The sequence below is a fragment of the Narcine bancroftii genome, chromosome 1 (assembly GCF_036971445.1).
Source record: "Narcine bancroftii isolate sNarBan1 chromosome 1, sNarBan1.hap1, whole genome shotgun sequence".
Classification (NCBI taxonomy): Eukaryota; Metazoa; Chordata; class Chondrichthyes; order Torpediniformes; family Narcinidae; genus Narcine; species Narcine bancroftii.
In genome coordinates, this window is record NC_091469.1 from 251,360,809 (window position 1) to 251,379,226 (window position 18,418).

The 18,418-nt window shown below is 42.5% G+C and overlaps 1 protein-coding gene across 15 annotated transcripts in view; it reads left to right on the forward strand.

Moving 5' to 3' along the window:
• Positions 1 to 1,965, forward strand: part of pacsin3 (protein kinase C and casein kinase substrate in neurons 3) — a 61,823-nt gene extending 59,858 nt beyond the window's left edge. For 14 of the 15 annotated variants that reach the window (XM_069894909.1, XM_069894897.1, XM_069894831.1 and 11 more), the window contains one exon: positions 1,121 to 1,965. In XM_069894909.1, the coding sequence (XP_069751010.1) occupies positions 1,121 to 1,236 (116 nt within the window). In that variant the 3' untranslated portion in view covers positions 1,237 to 1,965. The remainder of the gene's footprint in view (positions 1 to 1,120) is intronic. The other variant, XM_069894936.1, reaches the window with a different exon arrangement.
• The last annotated feature ends 16,453 nt before the right edge of the window (positions 1,966 to 18,418 follow it).

Below are 18,418 nucleotides of genomic sequence, written 5' to 3' on the forward strand. Positions count from 1 at the left end.
TGTTACTCCCGGACTGCGTGATGTGGGGCCCAATCTTCTAAGCCCACCATGTGGAACAGACACATTTACCTGCTGTGGATTATAATGTAGAGCCTTGGCTCTGATCTGGTGCACACCTCTTGCCATCTTCCCTCCTGTGCATGGTGACAGACTCAGAGCCAACTCCCAGTCCTGCCTGCCTCTGACCCTCTCTCCTAACCTCCAGCCTGAAGCTGCAGCCAAACCCATTTTCCATTGCAGCCCGAACACTTTTGTTTCACCACATCTAGACTTCCGAGCCTCACCATGCCAATGCAGGAAAAACCAGTGTCACACAGTGCATTCCCCGTCTTTAGTTTGCCCTGACCCTGCAGACTTCACTGTTTGTGGGGGCGGTGTGACCCGACCTAGCCCATGGGAAGGCAGTCTTTCGTGATGTGATGTGTGGGCTGAGGACACCAACGAGGTAGCAGTTGGGGAAGAGTGGAATGAGGGTGGTATTATTGGTGGCAAGGGTTTCTGGCACCCTAATCCTCCCCCTCCAGCTTCTTCTCCCCCCCCCCCACCAACTTCTTTCTACCTTGTATGGTAACAACCACCCCGACTCACACCCTGGACACAGATCCTGTTGGCAGCCTGGTCATCTATCCTCCACACGAGGAAGGATAAATTGGCTCTGGAGACAATACAGTGGGGACTCACCAGGTTGATTCTGAAGATGAGGGGCTTAACCCATGAGGCGAGATTGAGTTGCCTGGGATTGTACTCACTAGAATTCAGAGGAGTGAGAGGGGAGCTTCTAGAGATGTATGAAGTTAAGAAAAGGATGGATAGGATAGGACCAGGAAAGTTTTTTCCACTGTAGGTGAGACTGAACTAGTGGGAGTATACTGGGGAGTAGATTTAGCATGGTGATGAGGAGAAACTGCTTCCTGCAGCAAGTGGTGAATCTGCAGATCTCTCTCCCAAAGGAAGCAGAATATTTAGGACACCATGAGATAGACTTTTGCATAGTAGGGGAATTGAGAGTGATGGGGATCAGGTGGGCAGATGAAGCTGAGTCCACGGCCAGATTCCAAGCTCAGGGGTCTGATTGCCAATTCCTGCTCCTCTCCTCTTGTGTTCTTCTGTTTTCCTGCAGGTGAAGAGTTCCTGAAGATCGGAGAAGAGGATGACCAGGGCTGGTGCAAGGGTCAGCTCAACAGCGGACAAGCAGGGCTGTACCCTGCCAACTATGCAGTGCTGGTGACATCCTGACCAGAGACTCCGCAACCTCCCCCTTCCCCCACTCCAGCTTACTTCGGTCAATTATTTCCCCACCCCCCCCCCCCCCACCCAACTTCTCCCATTGTTCATTTTAGCCTCGGAGTGAAGAATTAGACACACTGCAGTTAAGCACTTGAGTATATTGATCCTGGGCCTGTTTGGCACCTTGTATTCCCTTGTGCATTTTATTATGTGTTATCTAACCAAGGGCCTGTACAGAGCTTCTAGAATGAGCAGACCGCTATTTATAAACTATGGATCATTCAGTTCGCGGCTCATGACTTTTGGGAGTGTCTCTTCATAAACAAGGTGTAGGGGCTGCTGAATCTTTGGAATCAACCTGGTGAGTCCCCACTGTATTGTCAGACAGTGTCCGTGGAGAGAGGAACAGAGTCCACATTTTAGCTCAGTGAACTGAATTTGGAGGTAGCAGCCTGGTTTCTCCCACCATGGATACTGGGGTGGTCTGAGCCTGTTTCTGGTTGAGGGCTCTGGGTCTGTTGAGCGAGGTCTGGATGCCTGCTTTAACTGTATCCCATATCTCATCTTCCCTCTGGAACATGGAAGGACAGTTTTGACCACAGTGGATGCTGGATGCAGCGACAGTTGTTCTGGACAAAAGATTAGACATGTTCCTCGAGCGAGCTGGCAAGGACTGTGTTCTAATGGATCTTGAATGTACTTGTGTCAAGAGAAAATAAATGAGTCATCACCCAGTGATCTGGTGACTTGTTATCCTATGCTTGGGGGGGAGGAGGGGAACACTGCTCACAGCTGCCTGGTCTGTATTGAAGAAGCCATTTAGCCCATCGGTTATATGCTGGCCAGGTGCTTGTCTGTCCTGTGGGAGTTTGGCTTGTCCAGCTGTTTGGTGATGGCTGCGTGGTCTTCTCAGGGAGAGAGGTCTTCACTTACTGAACTTGCTCAAACCCTTCCACCAGTTAGCTCGAATCATTTGCAAATAATTCCTTATCTCAGCTTATAAAAACAGAGAAAGTAGGAACAGAGAAGGCCATACAGCCCTTTAAGCATGCCTCACCATACATGGCCATGGTCTCAGATCTATTTACCTGCTTTTGCCCCATAACACTAAATTCCCCAATTATCTGTGTCTTAAATACATTGAATGGATGCATACATTGAATGCTTTTTTGGGCAGAGAATTCCATAGATACACTACTTTCTTGGAGAAGCAGTTCCCCCCTCATCTCCATCCTAAATCTCTGCAAAATCTTAAGGTTATACCCCATCAACGTGATAACGGACACCAAATCAGTGCACAAATGCCCCAGATGTAATCTCAGTCAAGGTAATTGAAAGATGTCTCTCATGATAAAGGCCAACATACTTTTCCTAATTGCTGAACCTGCCATGTTGGCCTTTCGCAAGGAAGCATCAACGTTTCAAAATTACTCTCAGATAGGGACAAGGATTATGGGTGTGAGAGAAGAAAGGATAGATGGTGGAGCAGGTTATATAGGTAGGCACCACATTGTAGGCTGATGTTCGAGTCAGTCACTGGCCATTTAAAAAAGTTCTGAAGCAACAGATTTCACAATCTTCCATGTTGTATTGGATCTACTGTGTCTTAAATGCTCGGACAACATTGTATACCTGGGAGGCCCACTGAGTGTTCCTCTGCCAGGGATGGGGACGATCCTGCTTTGTTTCACCCTACCCCGATGCAGACGCATGGTTCCGTGACTTGGGTGTCCACCACGTGTGGGTGATCACAGCATATTGTACGGAGCTCCAAAGGATGCAAACCCTTCACAGGGCTGGGTGCAGAGAGGGACCAGGGTTGAGGGGAAATGTCTGGTGCAATTCACTACCCTGGAGGACTGGGAGAGCTCAACCACTGCATTCGTCCAAAAGAGATTACTGGAATGGCATGAAGGGTGGGGGTGGGGAAGAGAGAGGACATTCTAGGGTTAGTGAAGAGCTGTGGACTCGACACGTGATAGAGGAAGATCAAACAGCCACGTTGTTGCCTCCTCTGAGACTTGTGTACAACAGTGGCACCTGCTGGACAGTGGGGAGTATTGCTCAACACAGGACAACTCCAACCGAATTACTGCCCAGTCCATCCGTTCTCAAACATTATCACTGTGATAGTTGAAGAGGAAAGTTGGCAGATAATTTGTGATGCAATACACAGAAATGCTGGAGAAACTCAGCAGGCCAAGCAGCATCTATAGGAAGCAAAGGCTAACCAGTATCTTGGGCCTGAGCCCTTCATCAAGTGCAACACTGGCGCCCACACCTCCTCCCTCACCACAATTCGGGGTCCCTACAGACCTTTCCAGTGAAGCAACACTTCACTTGTGTATCTACGGAAATGATTTAGCATATTTGGTGTTCCAATGGTGGCCTTCTCTACGTCGGAGATTCTGGAAGCATTACTGGGAGATTGCTTCCCTGAGCACCTTTTCTCCACATCTCCCACTGTGAGACCATTCTAATTCAGCACCCCATTCCCACACTCACATGTCTGTCCACAGCCTCCTACTATTCCACCAAGACCATCCATAAGTTAGAGGAACAATATTTGATTTTCCATTCTGACACACTCCAAATGGATGGCATTAATATTTACTTCACCAATTTCTGTTACCCTACTCTCCATTCTCCTTCCCGTCCCTGTTGTCGGTCCCTGTCTTCCTCATATCTCCAGCCCCTTCCCTCTCTATTTACGGAGTCTCCCTCCCCCCCCACCTTCTTCACCTAGTAACCTCCTGCCTTTGGCTCCGTGCTCCCACCCCACCCCACCTTTTTTGTTCAGGCACCTGGAAACATTTTTCCATATTTTGATGAAGAGCTCAATCCTGAAATGTCAGTTATGCATCTTTGTCTTTCCTATATAAAGGACAAGATTTTTAATATTTTATTTAAATTTTACATTCATGTAGTTAATACAATAATAAAATTCATTAAAAAAACACTACATGATATTTATAATCCCTCCCCTTCCCTACTCCCCTCTACCCCTACCCTCAAAAATAAATTATTTAAAGGTCAATAATATAGTAATAAAATAAAATCATCCAGGATTGCTCTGAATAGTTAGAGAGGATCGATACAGGGCACGGGAAAGGAAGGACTATTACATATTTATGCCTAAAATTTGCATATCCAGGTGCCAAATTTGTACAAATATACTGTATTTATTTCTGAAATTGTATGTAATTTTCTCTAAAGGAATACAACTCTGAATTTCTGCATTCCATTTTTTCATACCCAAATGCAAGTCTGATTTCCAGGTAATTGCAATACATTTCCTTGCCACTGTTAGTGCAAATTTAACAAATTCCACTTGATATATTGATGATTTCAATTTAGGTCTTGCCCCTTGTATATTCCCCAATAGGAATAAATCTGGATTTTGTGGAAATACATTTGTAACCTGCTCTAAAAAGTTATCTAAATCCACCCAAAACTGCCTTACTTTGGGACGTGACCATGTTGAGTGGAAGAAAGTCCCCACCTCTACATCTCTAACACATTGAGCCAATATGTCTGATATAATTTGATTCCATTTTTGTGGTGTAATGTGTAACTGATGTAGAAAATTATACTGAACTTGTTCATACCTTTCATTAATAGTATTAGTTCTACAATCTCGGCATAACTCTGACCATCTTCGTTCATTAATTACAATATTCTAATCCATCTCACACCTTTGTTTAGATTTATAAACTCCATGCTTAGGGGTTCCTGTTTGTATTAAAAGATACATTGTAGAAATTAAAATTTTAATATTGCCCTTTCTTATGAGATTTTCCACTTCACTGCAAATAGGTAATGACATAACTGAACCCAATTTTTCTCTAGTATCCTCTCAAAAGAGTGTTACCAGCTATCCCATATTTATTCCTTCATTGTTTTTTTAAATATTTAATATAAAACTTCTTAAGATATCACAATATTTCATGTAGTATTTTATATAAAAAAGAATTTAAAAAAATACAAAAGAAAGACCTCATCTAAATCCCCCCTCTCCCAACAAACTAAAGAGAAAAGGGACAAGAAACTCACCACAAGAGGACTTCATGTTCCGATACTTACAAATATTTGAGACCCACAGAGAAAGGGAATGTTCGAGATTCATTTAAATTTTAATACCAACAGTTTGTAAATATGGCTCCATATTTCACAAAAAATATAATGTTTACCTCTTAAATTGTAAGTAATTTTCTTGTGGAATACAACTCCGAACTTCTGCATGCCCTCCATTCCCAAATCGACATCCGACTTCCAAGTTATAGCAATACATTTTTGAGCTATTGCTAAAGCAATTTGAACAAATTTCATGATACATATTCATTTTAATTTAGGTTTAATTCCTCTAATATCTCTCAGTAAAAATAACATTAGATCCTGTGGCACTCTTACTCCAGTCCTTCATTGTTGAAATGATATCAATTGAAACTGTTCATAACCATCTTCCATATTCTTGATCCCTCAATGGGACCAAATACTTAAGATATATGTATAAGATAATTCTGAAATAACAGTGTCTTAATTCCCTTAATTCCAATTTCACCATTCATCTTATTCAAAACATTAAATATTTCAACAATGGTGTTTCTTTGACACCAACCATTAATTTTGAATGCCATTTATATATGAACTCTTCTGCTACTCTCTCCTATTGATTCCAGTTCTATTTTAACCCATGCCAGTTTTCTCTCTCTTTCAGAAAAATAAATCTCAGTTGAGCTGTTAAAATTGTGCCTATTCGAATAAAAAGAGTAACCCTTTTCTCTATGATGTATTCTCCTCCGTACATCTATTAAATTTAAATCCCTTATCAAAACCAACGTCACTTTAGTTCTTGTCCCTCCTCTCATTGATCTATCTATGAATGGATCTAAACAAAAATCAGAATCTCCTCCAATTAAAATATTTTTGTGCGCTTCTGCTAAGAAATGTTTCTTGAATAAAACTCTCAAGATCCATGTTAGGGGCATACAAATTTAAGAATGTCCAGAACTCCAAATATATTTGACAATTTACCATTACATATTTTCCTGCTGTGAATTTTAACTGGTAAATTCTTTTCTTTAATCAAAACTACCACTCCTCTTGCCTTAGAATTAAATGAAGAGGCCATTACATTTCCAATCCAATCCCTTTTCAGTTTCAAATGTTTGCTTTCAGTTAAATGGGTTTCTTGCAGAAAAGCCAGGTCTGCACCCATTTTTTTGATACGTATTAATACTCTCTTCCTTCTAACCTGCCCATTTATCCCGTTAATATTAAAATTTACACATTTCAATGTATTACTCATCTCAATTAACCATATTTAATCCCTTCCATCTTGTTCCATTCACCCCTCCCTGCAAATCTCCTCTCATCAATTCCATTACTCATTGTCCAACGTACCAACTTGCATCTCTCCTGGCAATCTGAAGAAAGAAAAGGAAAAAGCATTTTAAAAAAAGAAAGTTCCAACATTCATAACTATATATAAACAATAACCCCCCCCCCAAAAAAAACTAGTGTTGTTTAAATAATGCACAACACTACCTCCCTCTATTTTACAGGTTATGACAATTACACACATGATGTGTCGTAAATAGCACTCCCAACCCGATATATTTATCATATGATCTTTAAACAATTAATTCATTAATAAAAAAGAAAAACTTTCCAAAATGAATGAAGAGTTACAACACTATTCGCTGTCATTGTTTTTTTTTATATATAATGATCTAAAAGAATGATTAGTGTTGTAACTCTTCATTCTGCCTGTGACTATAGTTCTGGAAGATATTTCACATAACCTTCTGCTTCCATAGAGTTGATGAAAAATGTATTTTGTCCACTAGGAGGGGAAATTTTCAAAGTTGCACGATGTCACAATACCAATTTATATCCTTTCTCCCAGAGACCCTTTTTAACTATATTAAATTCTCTTCAGCAACTCTTCACTTATGTCAGGATGAAACAAAATATTATCTCCTTCATATACAAGGGGGCCTTTTCTATCCCTTACCCCCTGTATCGCAAGTCTCAAAATCTTTTCTCTATCCTAGTATTGAAGAAATTTAATCAACACTGAACAGTCTTTGGCTTGCAGATGGTTTCCCTCTATGGGCTCTATTTTTTTTAAAGAAAACTTTATTTAAGATTTTCAAATTATATAGAGATAATACATAAAAATAAGAACAAAATAAACTAAAATACAATAAACACCCCCCCCCCCACCCTCAGCAAGCCCCGCAAGGGGAAAAAAAAAAGACATATATCAATTAATGACAAACATAAACTACACAATATCTTAAGATATTTCTAAACCCACACATTCCAAAAAAGGTGACTACATCTGAACAAAAAAAGAATAATCATCATGCAAATTGTATTTTTTCCATGTAAATACAAGATCTCAATTCATTATGCCAACGAGTTATATTTACCTCTACATCATCTTTCCAAGTAATTGCAACACTTTTCCATGCTACTGCCAGTGCTAAATGAACAAAAGCTATCTGAAACTTATCTAACCCCAAACCAGTCAGAGAAACAACAAAAAAATTTTTGGGTCTAATGACAATTTAATCTTAAATAATTTTTCAATCTCAATAATATCTTGAAACTTTTCTTGTAATATTTTATATAATTCTATCTTCTTTCTTTGGCTTGGCTTTGCGGATGAAGATTTATGGTTATATATATATATAACCATATATATATACTGCATGTATATATATATATATATATATATACATGCAGTAAATACAGTTATTATAATACAGATATCAAAGGACAAATCGATTACATACACAATGGGTTTCAACCCTTCCCAAATTCACAACCTCCCACCCCACAAAAAGAAAAAAATATAAATTGAAAAATATAGAGAAAAAAAAAACCAAGAATCTTGGATTGCAGAGAGAGATGTTGTGCAGTGCAACTTATCCGTTCTAACACAAACATATAGAGAAGAATTCTGGAGGATCAGAAAGATAAAATCGATACCACTATAAATTTAATTCCATTACCTGGCACCAAATTTGTAAAACAATAGAATATTTATTTCTTAATTTATAAGTTTTTTTTCCCAAAAGGATACACCTTTTAATTTCAGCACGCCACCTTAACAGAGTTAAAGATGTATCCAATTTTCCAAGTAATTGCAATACATTTCCTTGCAACCACTAATGCTAATTTAACAAATTTCAATTGATAAAAACAGCTATCAGGGTCTAATGGAAAAACAACTCCTGTAACTTGTAAAAAAAATTACTTATAGATACCCAAAGGGTCTCACATTTGAACAAGACCATGTTGAATGTATGAAAGATCCTACATCCTCACCACATCTAAAACATTGATCTGATAAATCTGATTTCAATCTTCAATTTCTGTGGTATAAGATATAAATGGACTAATTTATACCTGATATTAATAGTATTGGTCATAGAATCTCTACATAATTTTCCCAAATTTGTTGATCTATCATAATATTTAAGTCTATTTCCCATTTCTTCCTATATCTATACAATCCTAATTCAATACACTTTCAATATTTCAAAGAAATATATTTTTGACATTCCCACTCCTAATAAGTTCTATGTCAGTAAAATTAGACAAAATTGGCCTTAATTTATCTCTCAGATATGCCCTTAATTGAAAATAACAAAAAAGATTAGTGTGTGGTATAACATATTTATTCCCAGAACGATGTAACTTTGCCCATTAAAGCCATTTCTATCTCCCAGAAACAGTCCCCGTTCCTCTCATTTTCTTCATGTATTTGTCTTTCTAATTCAATTCAGTATTTAGTGTGTAGTTAGTTTTGTTTTGCCAAGTACCTGTTCAGCTGCAGTAAGTAAGGATCTTGGTGCCTACGTACATTGTAGATGGCATTGATCTCTTTATCGGTATCACATTAAATGGAAGGACCTGGCTCAGTGCAAGGAGGTCGTTGGTTCTTTCCACTCCAAAGATTCATGGCTCAGCCAGACTTCAGATGTTGTTGATGTGGAGTTTGCAGCGTTCTCCTGACTGTGTGAGATAAGCTCATGGCTGTTCCATTATCTTAGGGCAAAATAAGGAGACTTTTGTAAGAGAACAGTCCCTGATTGGTGCAACACAGGTCAAGAGACTGATCACTGTTGGAAAGAATCTGTAGAGTATTCATTAAGGAATTGGTAACAAGACACTAGACTGAGAAAATTGGAAGAGGACTGGGAACAGAAAATTGAGATTTATGAAAAGGAAATCCTATTTGACAAACTTGCTGAAGTAACCAACAATAAATTAGGGAGAGCCAGGAGCCAGGATGTGTTTGGGTTTTCAGGAGGCCTTTGAAAAGATACCAGGAGTCACAAAAATGGTTTGTGGAGTGAGGTGCTGGTATGGATGGAGAACTGGTTAATGGGCAAGGAACCGTGGGAATGGATGATGGCCCTGAATAAGCTGCTGAGATCATTGCTGGGCCCAGCTGTTCACAGTCTATATCGATGATCCAGAGATGTGGTGCAAGAGTCATTAACCATTGACACAAAGCTGGTGGTGGAGGGGATTATGAGTGGCTGTGGAGCATGGAGGAGGTTCGTGGCAGGTAGGCACCAACACCCCCCTCCCCTGCTGAGCGAGTCTTCCCATGTCAGATTGTGCCCCCCCCCCACCCAATTAGACGTTCTGTTGTTAACCCTGCCTAAGTCACATATACAGTCACAGACCAGGTGAGAATGCAACAGAGTGGAAAACATGAGTGAAGAGAGGATTAATGGTGGAGCAGGTTACATGGGCAGGCCCAACATTGTAGGCTGACGTTCAAGCCACTCACTGGCCATTCAAAAAAATGTACCTTTTTTCCACCATGTTGCATTGCATCTACCATGTTCTTAAATGCTTGGACAACATTATATACCTGGGAGGCCCACTGAGTGTTCCTCTGCCAGCGATGGGGACGATCCTGCTTTGTTTCACCCTACCCCGATGCAGACGCATGGTTCAGTGACTCGGGTGTCCGCCACGTGTGGGTGATCACAACATATTGTACGGAGCTCCAAAGGATGCAAACCCTTCACAGGGCTGGGTGCAGAGAGGGACCAGGGTTGAGGGGAAATGTCTGGTGCAATTCACTACCCTGGAGGACTGGGAGAGCTCAACCACTGCATTCGTCCAAAAGAGATTACTGGAATGGCATGAAGGGTGGGGGTGGGGAAGAGAGAGGACATTCTAGGGTTAGTGAAGAGCTGTGGACTCGACACGTGATATTAGTTGTTGCCTCCTCTGAGACTTGTGTACAACAGTGGCACCTGCTGGACAGTGGGGAGTATTGCTCAACACAGGACAACTCCAACCGAATTACTGCCCAGTCCATCCGTTCTCAAACATTATCACTGTGATAGTTGAAGAGGAAAGTTGGCAGATAATTTGTGATGCAATACACAGAAATGCTGGAGAAACTCAGCAGGCCAAGCAGCATCTATAGGAAGCAAAGGCTAACCAATATCTTGGGCCTGAGCCCTTCATCAAGTGCAACACTGGCACCCACACCTCCTCCCTCACCACAATTCGGGGTCCCTACAGACCTTTCCAGTGAAGCAACACTTCACTTGTGTACCTGCACGGGTGATTTACCTTGGTGGCCTTCTCTACATCAGTGAGACTGGACACAGAACTGGGAGATTGCTTCACTGAGCACCTATGCTCTGTATGTATCAGTGACAGGAATCTCCCATTGTAAGACCATTCCAATTCAGCACTCCATTCCCACACTCACATGTCTGTCCATGGCCTTGTACTATCCCACCAAAACCACCTGTAAATTGGAGGAACAATACTTGATTTTCCGACCTGACCCTCTCCAACTGGATGACATCAGTATTGAATTCTCCAACTTCTGTTACCCTGCTCTCCATTCTCTGTCCCATCCCTTTCATCTGTCCCCTGTCTTCTTTCCCTCATCTCTCCACCCCCTTCCCTCTCTATTCATTGAGCCATCCCCCCTTCCCCTGCTTGCTGCAGTGCCCTCCCTCCCTTCTCCACCTATTACCTCCTGCCTTTGGGTCCATGCTCCTCCCCCACCCCTTTCCCTCACCTTTTTGTTCGGATGCCTTCCAACATTTTTCCATGCTTTGATGAAGGGCTCAAGCCCGAAACAGCGGGTTATATAAAGGGCACTGTTTGACCTGCCGAGCTTCTCCAGCATCGTGTGTTTTTACTTCATCCACAGTATCTGCAGACTTTCATAGTTTATCTTTCATCATTCTTGGTCTTCACTGCTCTCCCCACCCAGAATGTGCGCTACACCTGCTCCACGTGCCTCCTACAAGTTGAGATGAGAGTTTTCGCTGTGTACAATGTATAATAGATTTTCTAAAATTCTTGCTGTAGCCACAAAGGTATGAAAGATGCACCAACTACAAATGCATAAGTTGAACTACTGCCATGAACCAACATGTCTGTGCCGAATATGAATGTGCTGCATATACCCCACCCCCTCCATATTTCTGTGTCTGTCTGGAAGCCCCTCGAATGCTACTGTTGTATCTGCTTCCACTACCCCATGGCAGCCCACTCCAGGCACCCACCCCACTCTGGATTTTAAAATGTCGCAGTTTTCACCCAAACTGTAAGAAGGCTGGTTATTTTACCTCTGAATCTCTGATAGTTAAATATTGGACAGGGCAGCAGATGCCTACTCGGGGTAGGGGGCTCAGTGTTTCCCCCCCCCACCAGACTAGGGGACTGGACTCCCCACCAGACTAGGGGACTGGACTCCCCACCACCCAATCTCACAACAGGCCAGGTGCTCAGTCCCAAGCCAGGGCTACTGGTTCAACTTCGTCAACCAGGTCTGGCGATTGAGTCCATCTTCCCCTCCCTCCCACGGCCCTCCTCATCCATACCCCATGCCCACTCCAGTTTAGTGTAACTGTCCACACTGCCTGTGGGTGTCTCGAGGACCTGCACAGCCACTGGTCCCTCTGGAAATGGTGACCAATGCCAGGTCCCACAAACGGCCAACTAGATGCCATACTTGGTCAGGGAGAAGGATTGGTTCTCTTCAGATGGCATCTTGGAATCTTGTACTTCAGTGAACTTGCTGCATCCAAGGTGACTCCTTTCACTCTCTAGCTTTTATTCCTGATGCATCAGACTAGATGTGCTGAGTGGCCCAGAACGATGCAACTTTGCCCATTTCTATCTCCCAGTATATTTGTCTTTCTAATTCAATTCAGTATTTAGTGTGTAGTTAGTTTTGTTTTGTTTTGCAAAGTACCTGTTCAGCTGCAGTAAGTAAGGATCTTGGTGCCTACATACATTGTAGATGGCATTGATCTCTTTATCGGTATTATATTAAGTGGAAGGACCTGGCTCAGTGGAAGGAGGTCATTGGTTCTTCCCATTCCAAAGATTAATTGCTCAGCCAGACTTCAGATGTTGTTGATGTGAAGTTTGCAGCGTACTCCCTGTAACTGTGTGGGTCCTCTACTTTCCTCCTCTGTCCTGAGGACAGGCAGATAAGCTCATGGCTGTTCTGTAATCTTAGAGCAAAATAAGGAAAGCTTATAAGAGAGCCCTTTCATGGTGTTAGAACAGTCCCTGATTGGTGCAACACGGGTCAAGAGACTGATCACTGTTGGAAAGAATCTGTAGAGCATTCATTAAGGAATTGGTAACAAGACACTAGACTGAGAAAATTGGAAGAGGACTGGGAACAGAAAATTGAGATTTATGAAAAGGAAATCCTATTTGACAAACTTGCTGAAGTAACCAACAATAAATTAGGGAGAGCCATGAGCCAGGATGTATTTGGGTTTTCAGGAGGCCTTTGAAAAGATGCCAGGAATCACAAAAATGGTTTGTGGAGTGAGGTGCTGGTATGGATGGAGAACTGGTTAATGGGCAAGGAACCGTGGGAATGGATGATGGCCCTGAATAGGCTGCTGCTGGGATCATTGCTGGGCCCAGCTGCTCACAGTCTATATCGATGATCTAGAGGTGTGGTGCAAGAGTCATTAACCACTGACACAAAGCTGGTGGTGGTGGGGCTTATGAGAACGATGCAGTCACCTAAATCACAGGCACAGACCAGGCGACGATGATGTGACAGACAGAAAAATGTGAGTTCATCTATTGATGGAAACTTTTTTTAAAAAAATCAGTGTATTCTGAAAGGTGAAAGATCACAACATTGGGTAAAATGCAGGATTCTGTTGACATCGTGGTTAAGTGAAAAAACACACAAATGCTGGAGACCTTGAAGGGCTCAAGCCCGAAACGTTGGTAATGTCTGATCACTACAACGCCTCTGAAAGCTCTCCAAGGGATGCCCACCCTGAAGAAGTTTGCTTTTGCTCTCCGCAGGGAATTCTCTCTCACTTCTCCCCAACTCTCACCCCTGCTGCTCTCAAGCTCTACGACCATGTCCTCACCCAGACTACATTCCACTGCCACGTTGCCTTCCTCTCTACTTGCCTTTGCCACCAGCTCATGCTACATGGGTTCCAGCTATGATTCCAGGCTCCTCAGCTCGGCCCACACCAGGACCCAAGGTACTTGCACCACATTGACCGCTGCTCTCTCCACTTCTCCCAACTACACCTATGCACCACCCTCACCTCGATGCATTAGATACCAGCAGCAACTCTCCCTCTTGCAGCCACAGCTCTGGACCTCTCCTATACTACATCCACACTCACCAAGGATTGTAAGCTCACCTCCCTGGAGACTGCAGCCCCTGCGACCCTCCACGTGGATCCCCATCTCGGCACCAGTCGCCTGCCCTTCAGAGCTCCCACCACCACAGCCGCCAACCCGGACTCAGACCCTGGCCGCTGCAACCATGGAGCTCACACCTTCATGGCTTCAGACTCAAGCCCAGGCCTTGGCCCCCCTCAAAACAGAGCTCCCACTGCCACGGCAGCTTACCCAGGCCCAGACCCTGGCCGCCTACACTACAGAGCTCCAACCACCATGGCCACCCACACCACCACTCCATTCACTGGAACCACAGTTACCATCTCCTATTAGTATCGGAGCCCCTGTTGCCAACCCGACAGAGCTCCCATCGCCACCACCGCCTACCCCAACCCAGGATCTGACCTCCCTACTCATCGCAGCTTCTGACTCTAGCACTGGACCTGAAGACACTGGCGCCTTCCTCATTGACTCGTCCAACGTGGTTCCCGACACTGACTACATCCGGAACCCTGATCTCTCTATTGGATCACTCTTCACTAACCCCCAACACCTCCTTCCCCAACCTCCCACTATCTCACCCACATCACCCCATCCCCACCCTTCAACCACTAATCTTCCTTCTCCCCCTCCCTCAGGCTAACCATCCTACCCTTCTCTCACCCCCCCAACCTCCTCCCCCCCTTCAACCTCCCTTCTCCATCCTTGGACCTCCCCCCAACACCCTTCACCACACTGACTCCCACTCTGACGCTTGCCTGGTTTTTACTATCCTCTCTGACCTTTCCCTCTCAGAGGTGGAGCGCTCTATCCTCAGCAAAAGACTCACCTTCATCTCCCTCCATCCACACCTCAACGAGTTCCGCACACTCTGTCATGCTGAACTCTTCTAACATTGCCTCCATATCCAGGCTCACTACTTTGTCCACAACTCTCCAAGATTTCTCCCGCTTCAAGACCTCTTCCTGGCCAATTGCCCACTCTAGACCTTTTTATCTCCATCTACTGCTGGGACATCAACCATCTCAACTTCACTACTCCCCTCTCCAACTCCAACCTCACCTCCTCAGAGTGCTCTGCCCTCCACTCTCTCCACAATAACCCTAACCTCACTGTCAAACCCGCAGACAAGGGTGGTGCTGTTGTAGTCTGGCGCACTGACCTCGACCTTGCTGAGGCCAATTGACAGCTCTCAGACACCTCCTCCTATCAACCCCTCCCACAGGACCCCATCATCACCCATCAAGCCACTGTCTCCTACACCATCTCTCACTTCATTGACTTGACTCTGGGCACCTCCCCTCCCCCTCTCCCCCCCCCCCCCCACCCCCTGCATGGCCACCAACCTCATTGTTTCCCATCCTTGCACCGCTTTGCTCATTTCTACATTCTACCCAGGATACATAAACCTGACCATCCGGGCAGACCCATTGTCTGCTTGCTCTTGCCCCAGAGAACTAATTTCATCCTACCTTGACTCCATCTTTTCACCCTTAGTTCAATCCCTCCACACCTACATCCGTCACTCCTCACACAACCTCCATCTCCTCCAAGACTTCAGATTCCCTGAACCGGACTGCCTCATCTTCATGATGGATGTCCAATTCCTTTACATTCCATTCCCCACACAGAAGGATTTAAAGCACTTCGCTTTTTCATGGACCTCAGACCTGAGCAGTCACCTTCCACCACCACCCTTCTCCACCTGGCAGAACTTGTCCTCACCCTTAACAATTTTTCCTTTAACTCATCCCACTACCTCCAAATTAAAGGAGTAGCCATGGGTACCTGCATGAGTCCCAGCTATGCCTCCCTGTTTGTGGGTTTTGTGGAGCAAAACATGCTCCAAGCCTACACAGGCAAGACCCCTCAATTCTTCCTCCAGTACATCAGACGACTACATCAGGGTGGCCTCATGCACCCGCAATGAGCTCGTCAATTCCATCAATTTCGCGGCCAATTTCCACCCTGACCTCAAACTCACCTGCTCCATCTCTGATCACACTTTCCCCTTTCTGGATCTCCCTGTCTCCATCTTAGGAGTCAGACTCTCCACTGACATTTATTACAAACTCTCTATCTCCCACAACTACCTGGACTGCACATCCTCACACCCTGTCCCCTGCAAGGACTCTATCCCCTTCTTTCAATTTTTCCGTCTCTGCTGTATCTGCTCCTAAGATGAGGTCTATCACAAACGTGGCTTCCCCTCAGCCACTATCAATGGCCCTCACCTGCATCTCCTCCATCCCCTGTTCATTTGCTCTAGCCCCCCCTGCCAGAAACAATAAACACAGAATCTCCCTCGTCCTCACCTACTACCCCATCAGCTTCCGCATCCAACACATTATCTGCAGTAATTTCCAGTACTCAATACAGGACCCCACCATCAGACACATTTTTCCATCTCCTCCCCTCTCAGCCTTCTGTAGGGAATGCTTCCTTCATGACTTTCTTGTCCAGTCTTTCCTCTGCACCCATTGCCACCTCCTCCCCTGCTCACCCCCAACATCTTTTATTTTTATTTTTCACACCATAAACCACATTGACCATGATACATACATTTTCCTTTTCAAATATATAGTGTCATTTTCTCCCCCACCCCCATCTCCCCTCCCTACCTCCCGCCACCATCCATTTAAAGTACAAAATCTAAGATACATTAAACCCGTCAAACAATGTTATCATTCAATAAAAATAAACAAGAAATTCCACTGAGTCAATTCTTTTCATTTCCTTCTCCTTTCGTTAATTTAGGTAGTGAATGTCCCCGGTAGATTTTCTCTATTGTGTTTCATGTATGGCTCCCATATTTGTTCAAATATTTCAATATTATTTCTTAAACTATATGTTATTTTTTCTAATGGAATACATTTATTAATTTCTATATACCATTGTTGTATTTTCAAATTATCTTCCAATTTCCAGGTTGACATAATAAATTTTTTTGCTACGGCTAGAGCTATCTTAACAAATCTTTTTTGTGCACCATCCAAATCAATTCCAAATTCTTTGTTTTTTTATGTTACTTAGGAGGAAGATCTCTGGGTTTTTTGGTATATTGTTTTCTGTAATTTTACTTAATATCTGGTTTAGATCTTCCCAAAATTTTTCTACTTTCTCACATGTCCAGATTGCATGAATTGTTGTTCCCATTTCTTTTTTACAACGAAAACATCTGTCAGATACTGTTGGGTCCCATTTATTTAACTTTTGAGGTGTAATGTATAGCCTGTGTATCCAGTTATATTGTATCATACGTAACCTCGTATTTATTGTATTTCTCATCGTTCCAGAACATAACTTCTCCCATGTTTTCTTTTTTATCTTTATATTTAAATCTTGTTCCCATTTTTGTTTAGTTTTACCATTTGTTTCCTCATTCTCCTTTTCTTGCAGTTTAATATATATATTTGTTATAAATCTTTTGATTATCATTGTATCTGTAATCACATATTCAAAGTTACTTCCCTCTGGTAACCTCAGACTGCTTCCTAATTTGTCCTTCAAGTAGGATCTCAATTGGTAATATGCCAGCACTGTATCTTGAGTTATATTGTATTTATCTTTCATTTGTTCAAAGAATAATAATCTATTTCCTGAAAAACAATTTTCTATTCTTTTGATACCTTTTTTCTCCCATTCTCTAAAGGAAAGGTTATCTATTGTAAAAGGGAGTAACTGATTTTGCCTCAATATTAGTTCTGGTAATTGGTAATATGTTTTATTCCTTTCTACATGAATCTTCTTCCAAATATTGAGCAGATGATGTAATACTGGAGAACTCCTACGTTGTACCAATTTTTCATCCCATTTATATAATATGTGTTCAGGTATCTTTTCCCCTATTTTATCTAGTTCCAATCTAGTCCAATCTGGCTTTTCCCTTGTTTGATAAAAATCTGATAGGTATCTTAATTGTGCGGCTCTATAATAATTTTTAAAGTTTGGCAGTTGTAAGCCTCCTTGTTTATACCATTCTGTTAATTTATCTAGTGCTATCCTCGGTTTCCCCCTTTTCCATAAAAATTTCCTTATTATTTTCTTTAACTTCTTGAAGAATTTCTCTGTCAAGTGTATTGGCAATGCCTGAAATAGGTATAATATCCTTGGGAAAATGTTCATTTTAATACAGTTTATCCTTCCTATTTGTGTTAATGGTAAATCTTTCCAATGCTCTAAATCGCCCTGTAATTTTTTCATTAGTGGATAATAATTGAGTTTATATAGATGGCCGAGATTTTTATTTATTTGTATACTTAGGTATCTTATTACTTGCATTTGCCATCTGAATGGTGATTCGTCCTTAAATTTTGGGAAATCCCCATTATTCATTGGCATTGCTTCACTTTTATTTGTGTTAATCTTGTAACCCGACACTTCTCCATATTCCTTCAATTTCTTATATAATTCTTTTATTGATAGTTCTAGTTCTGTTAAGTATACTATAACATCATCCCCAAATAAACTTATTTTATATTCCTTGTCTTTTATTTTTATCCCTTTTATA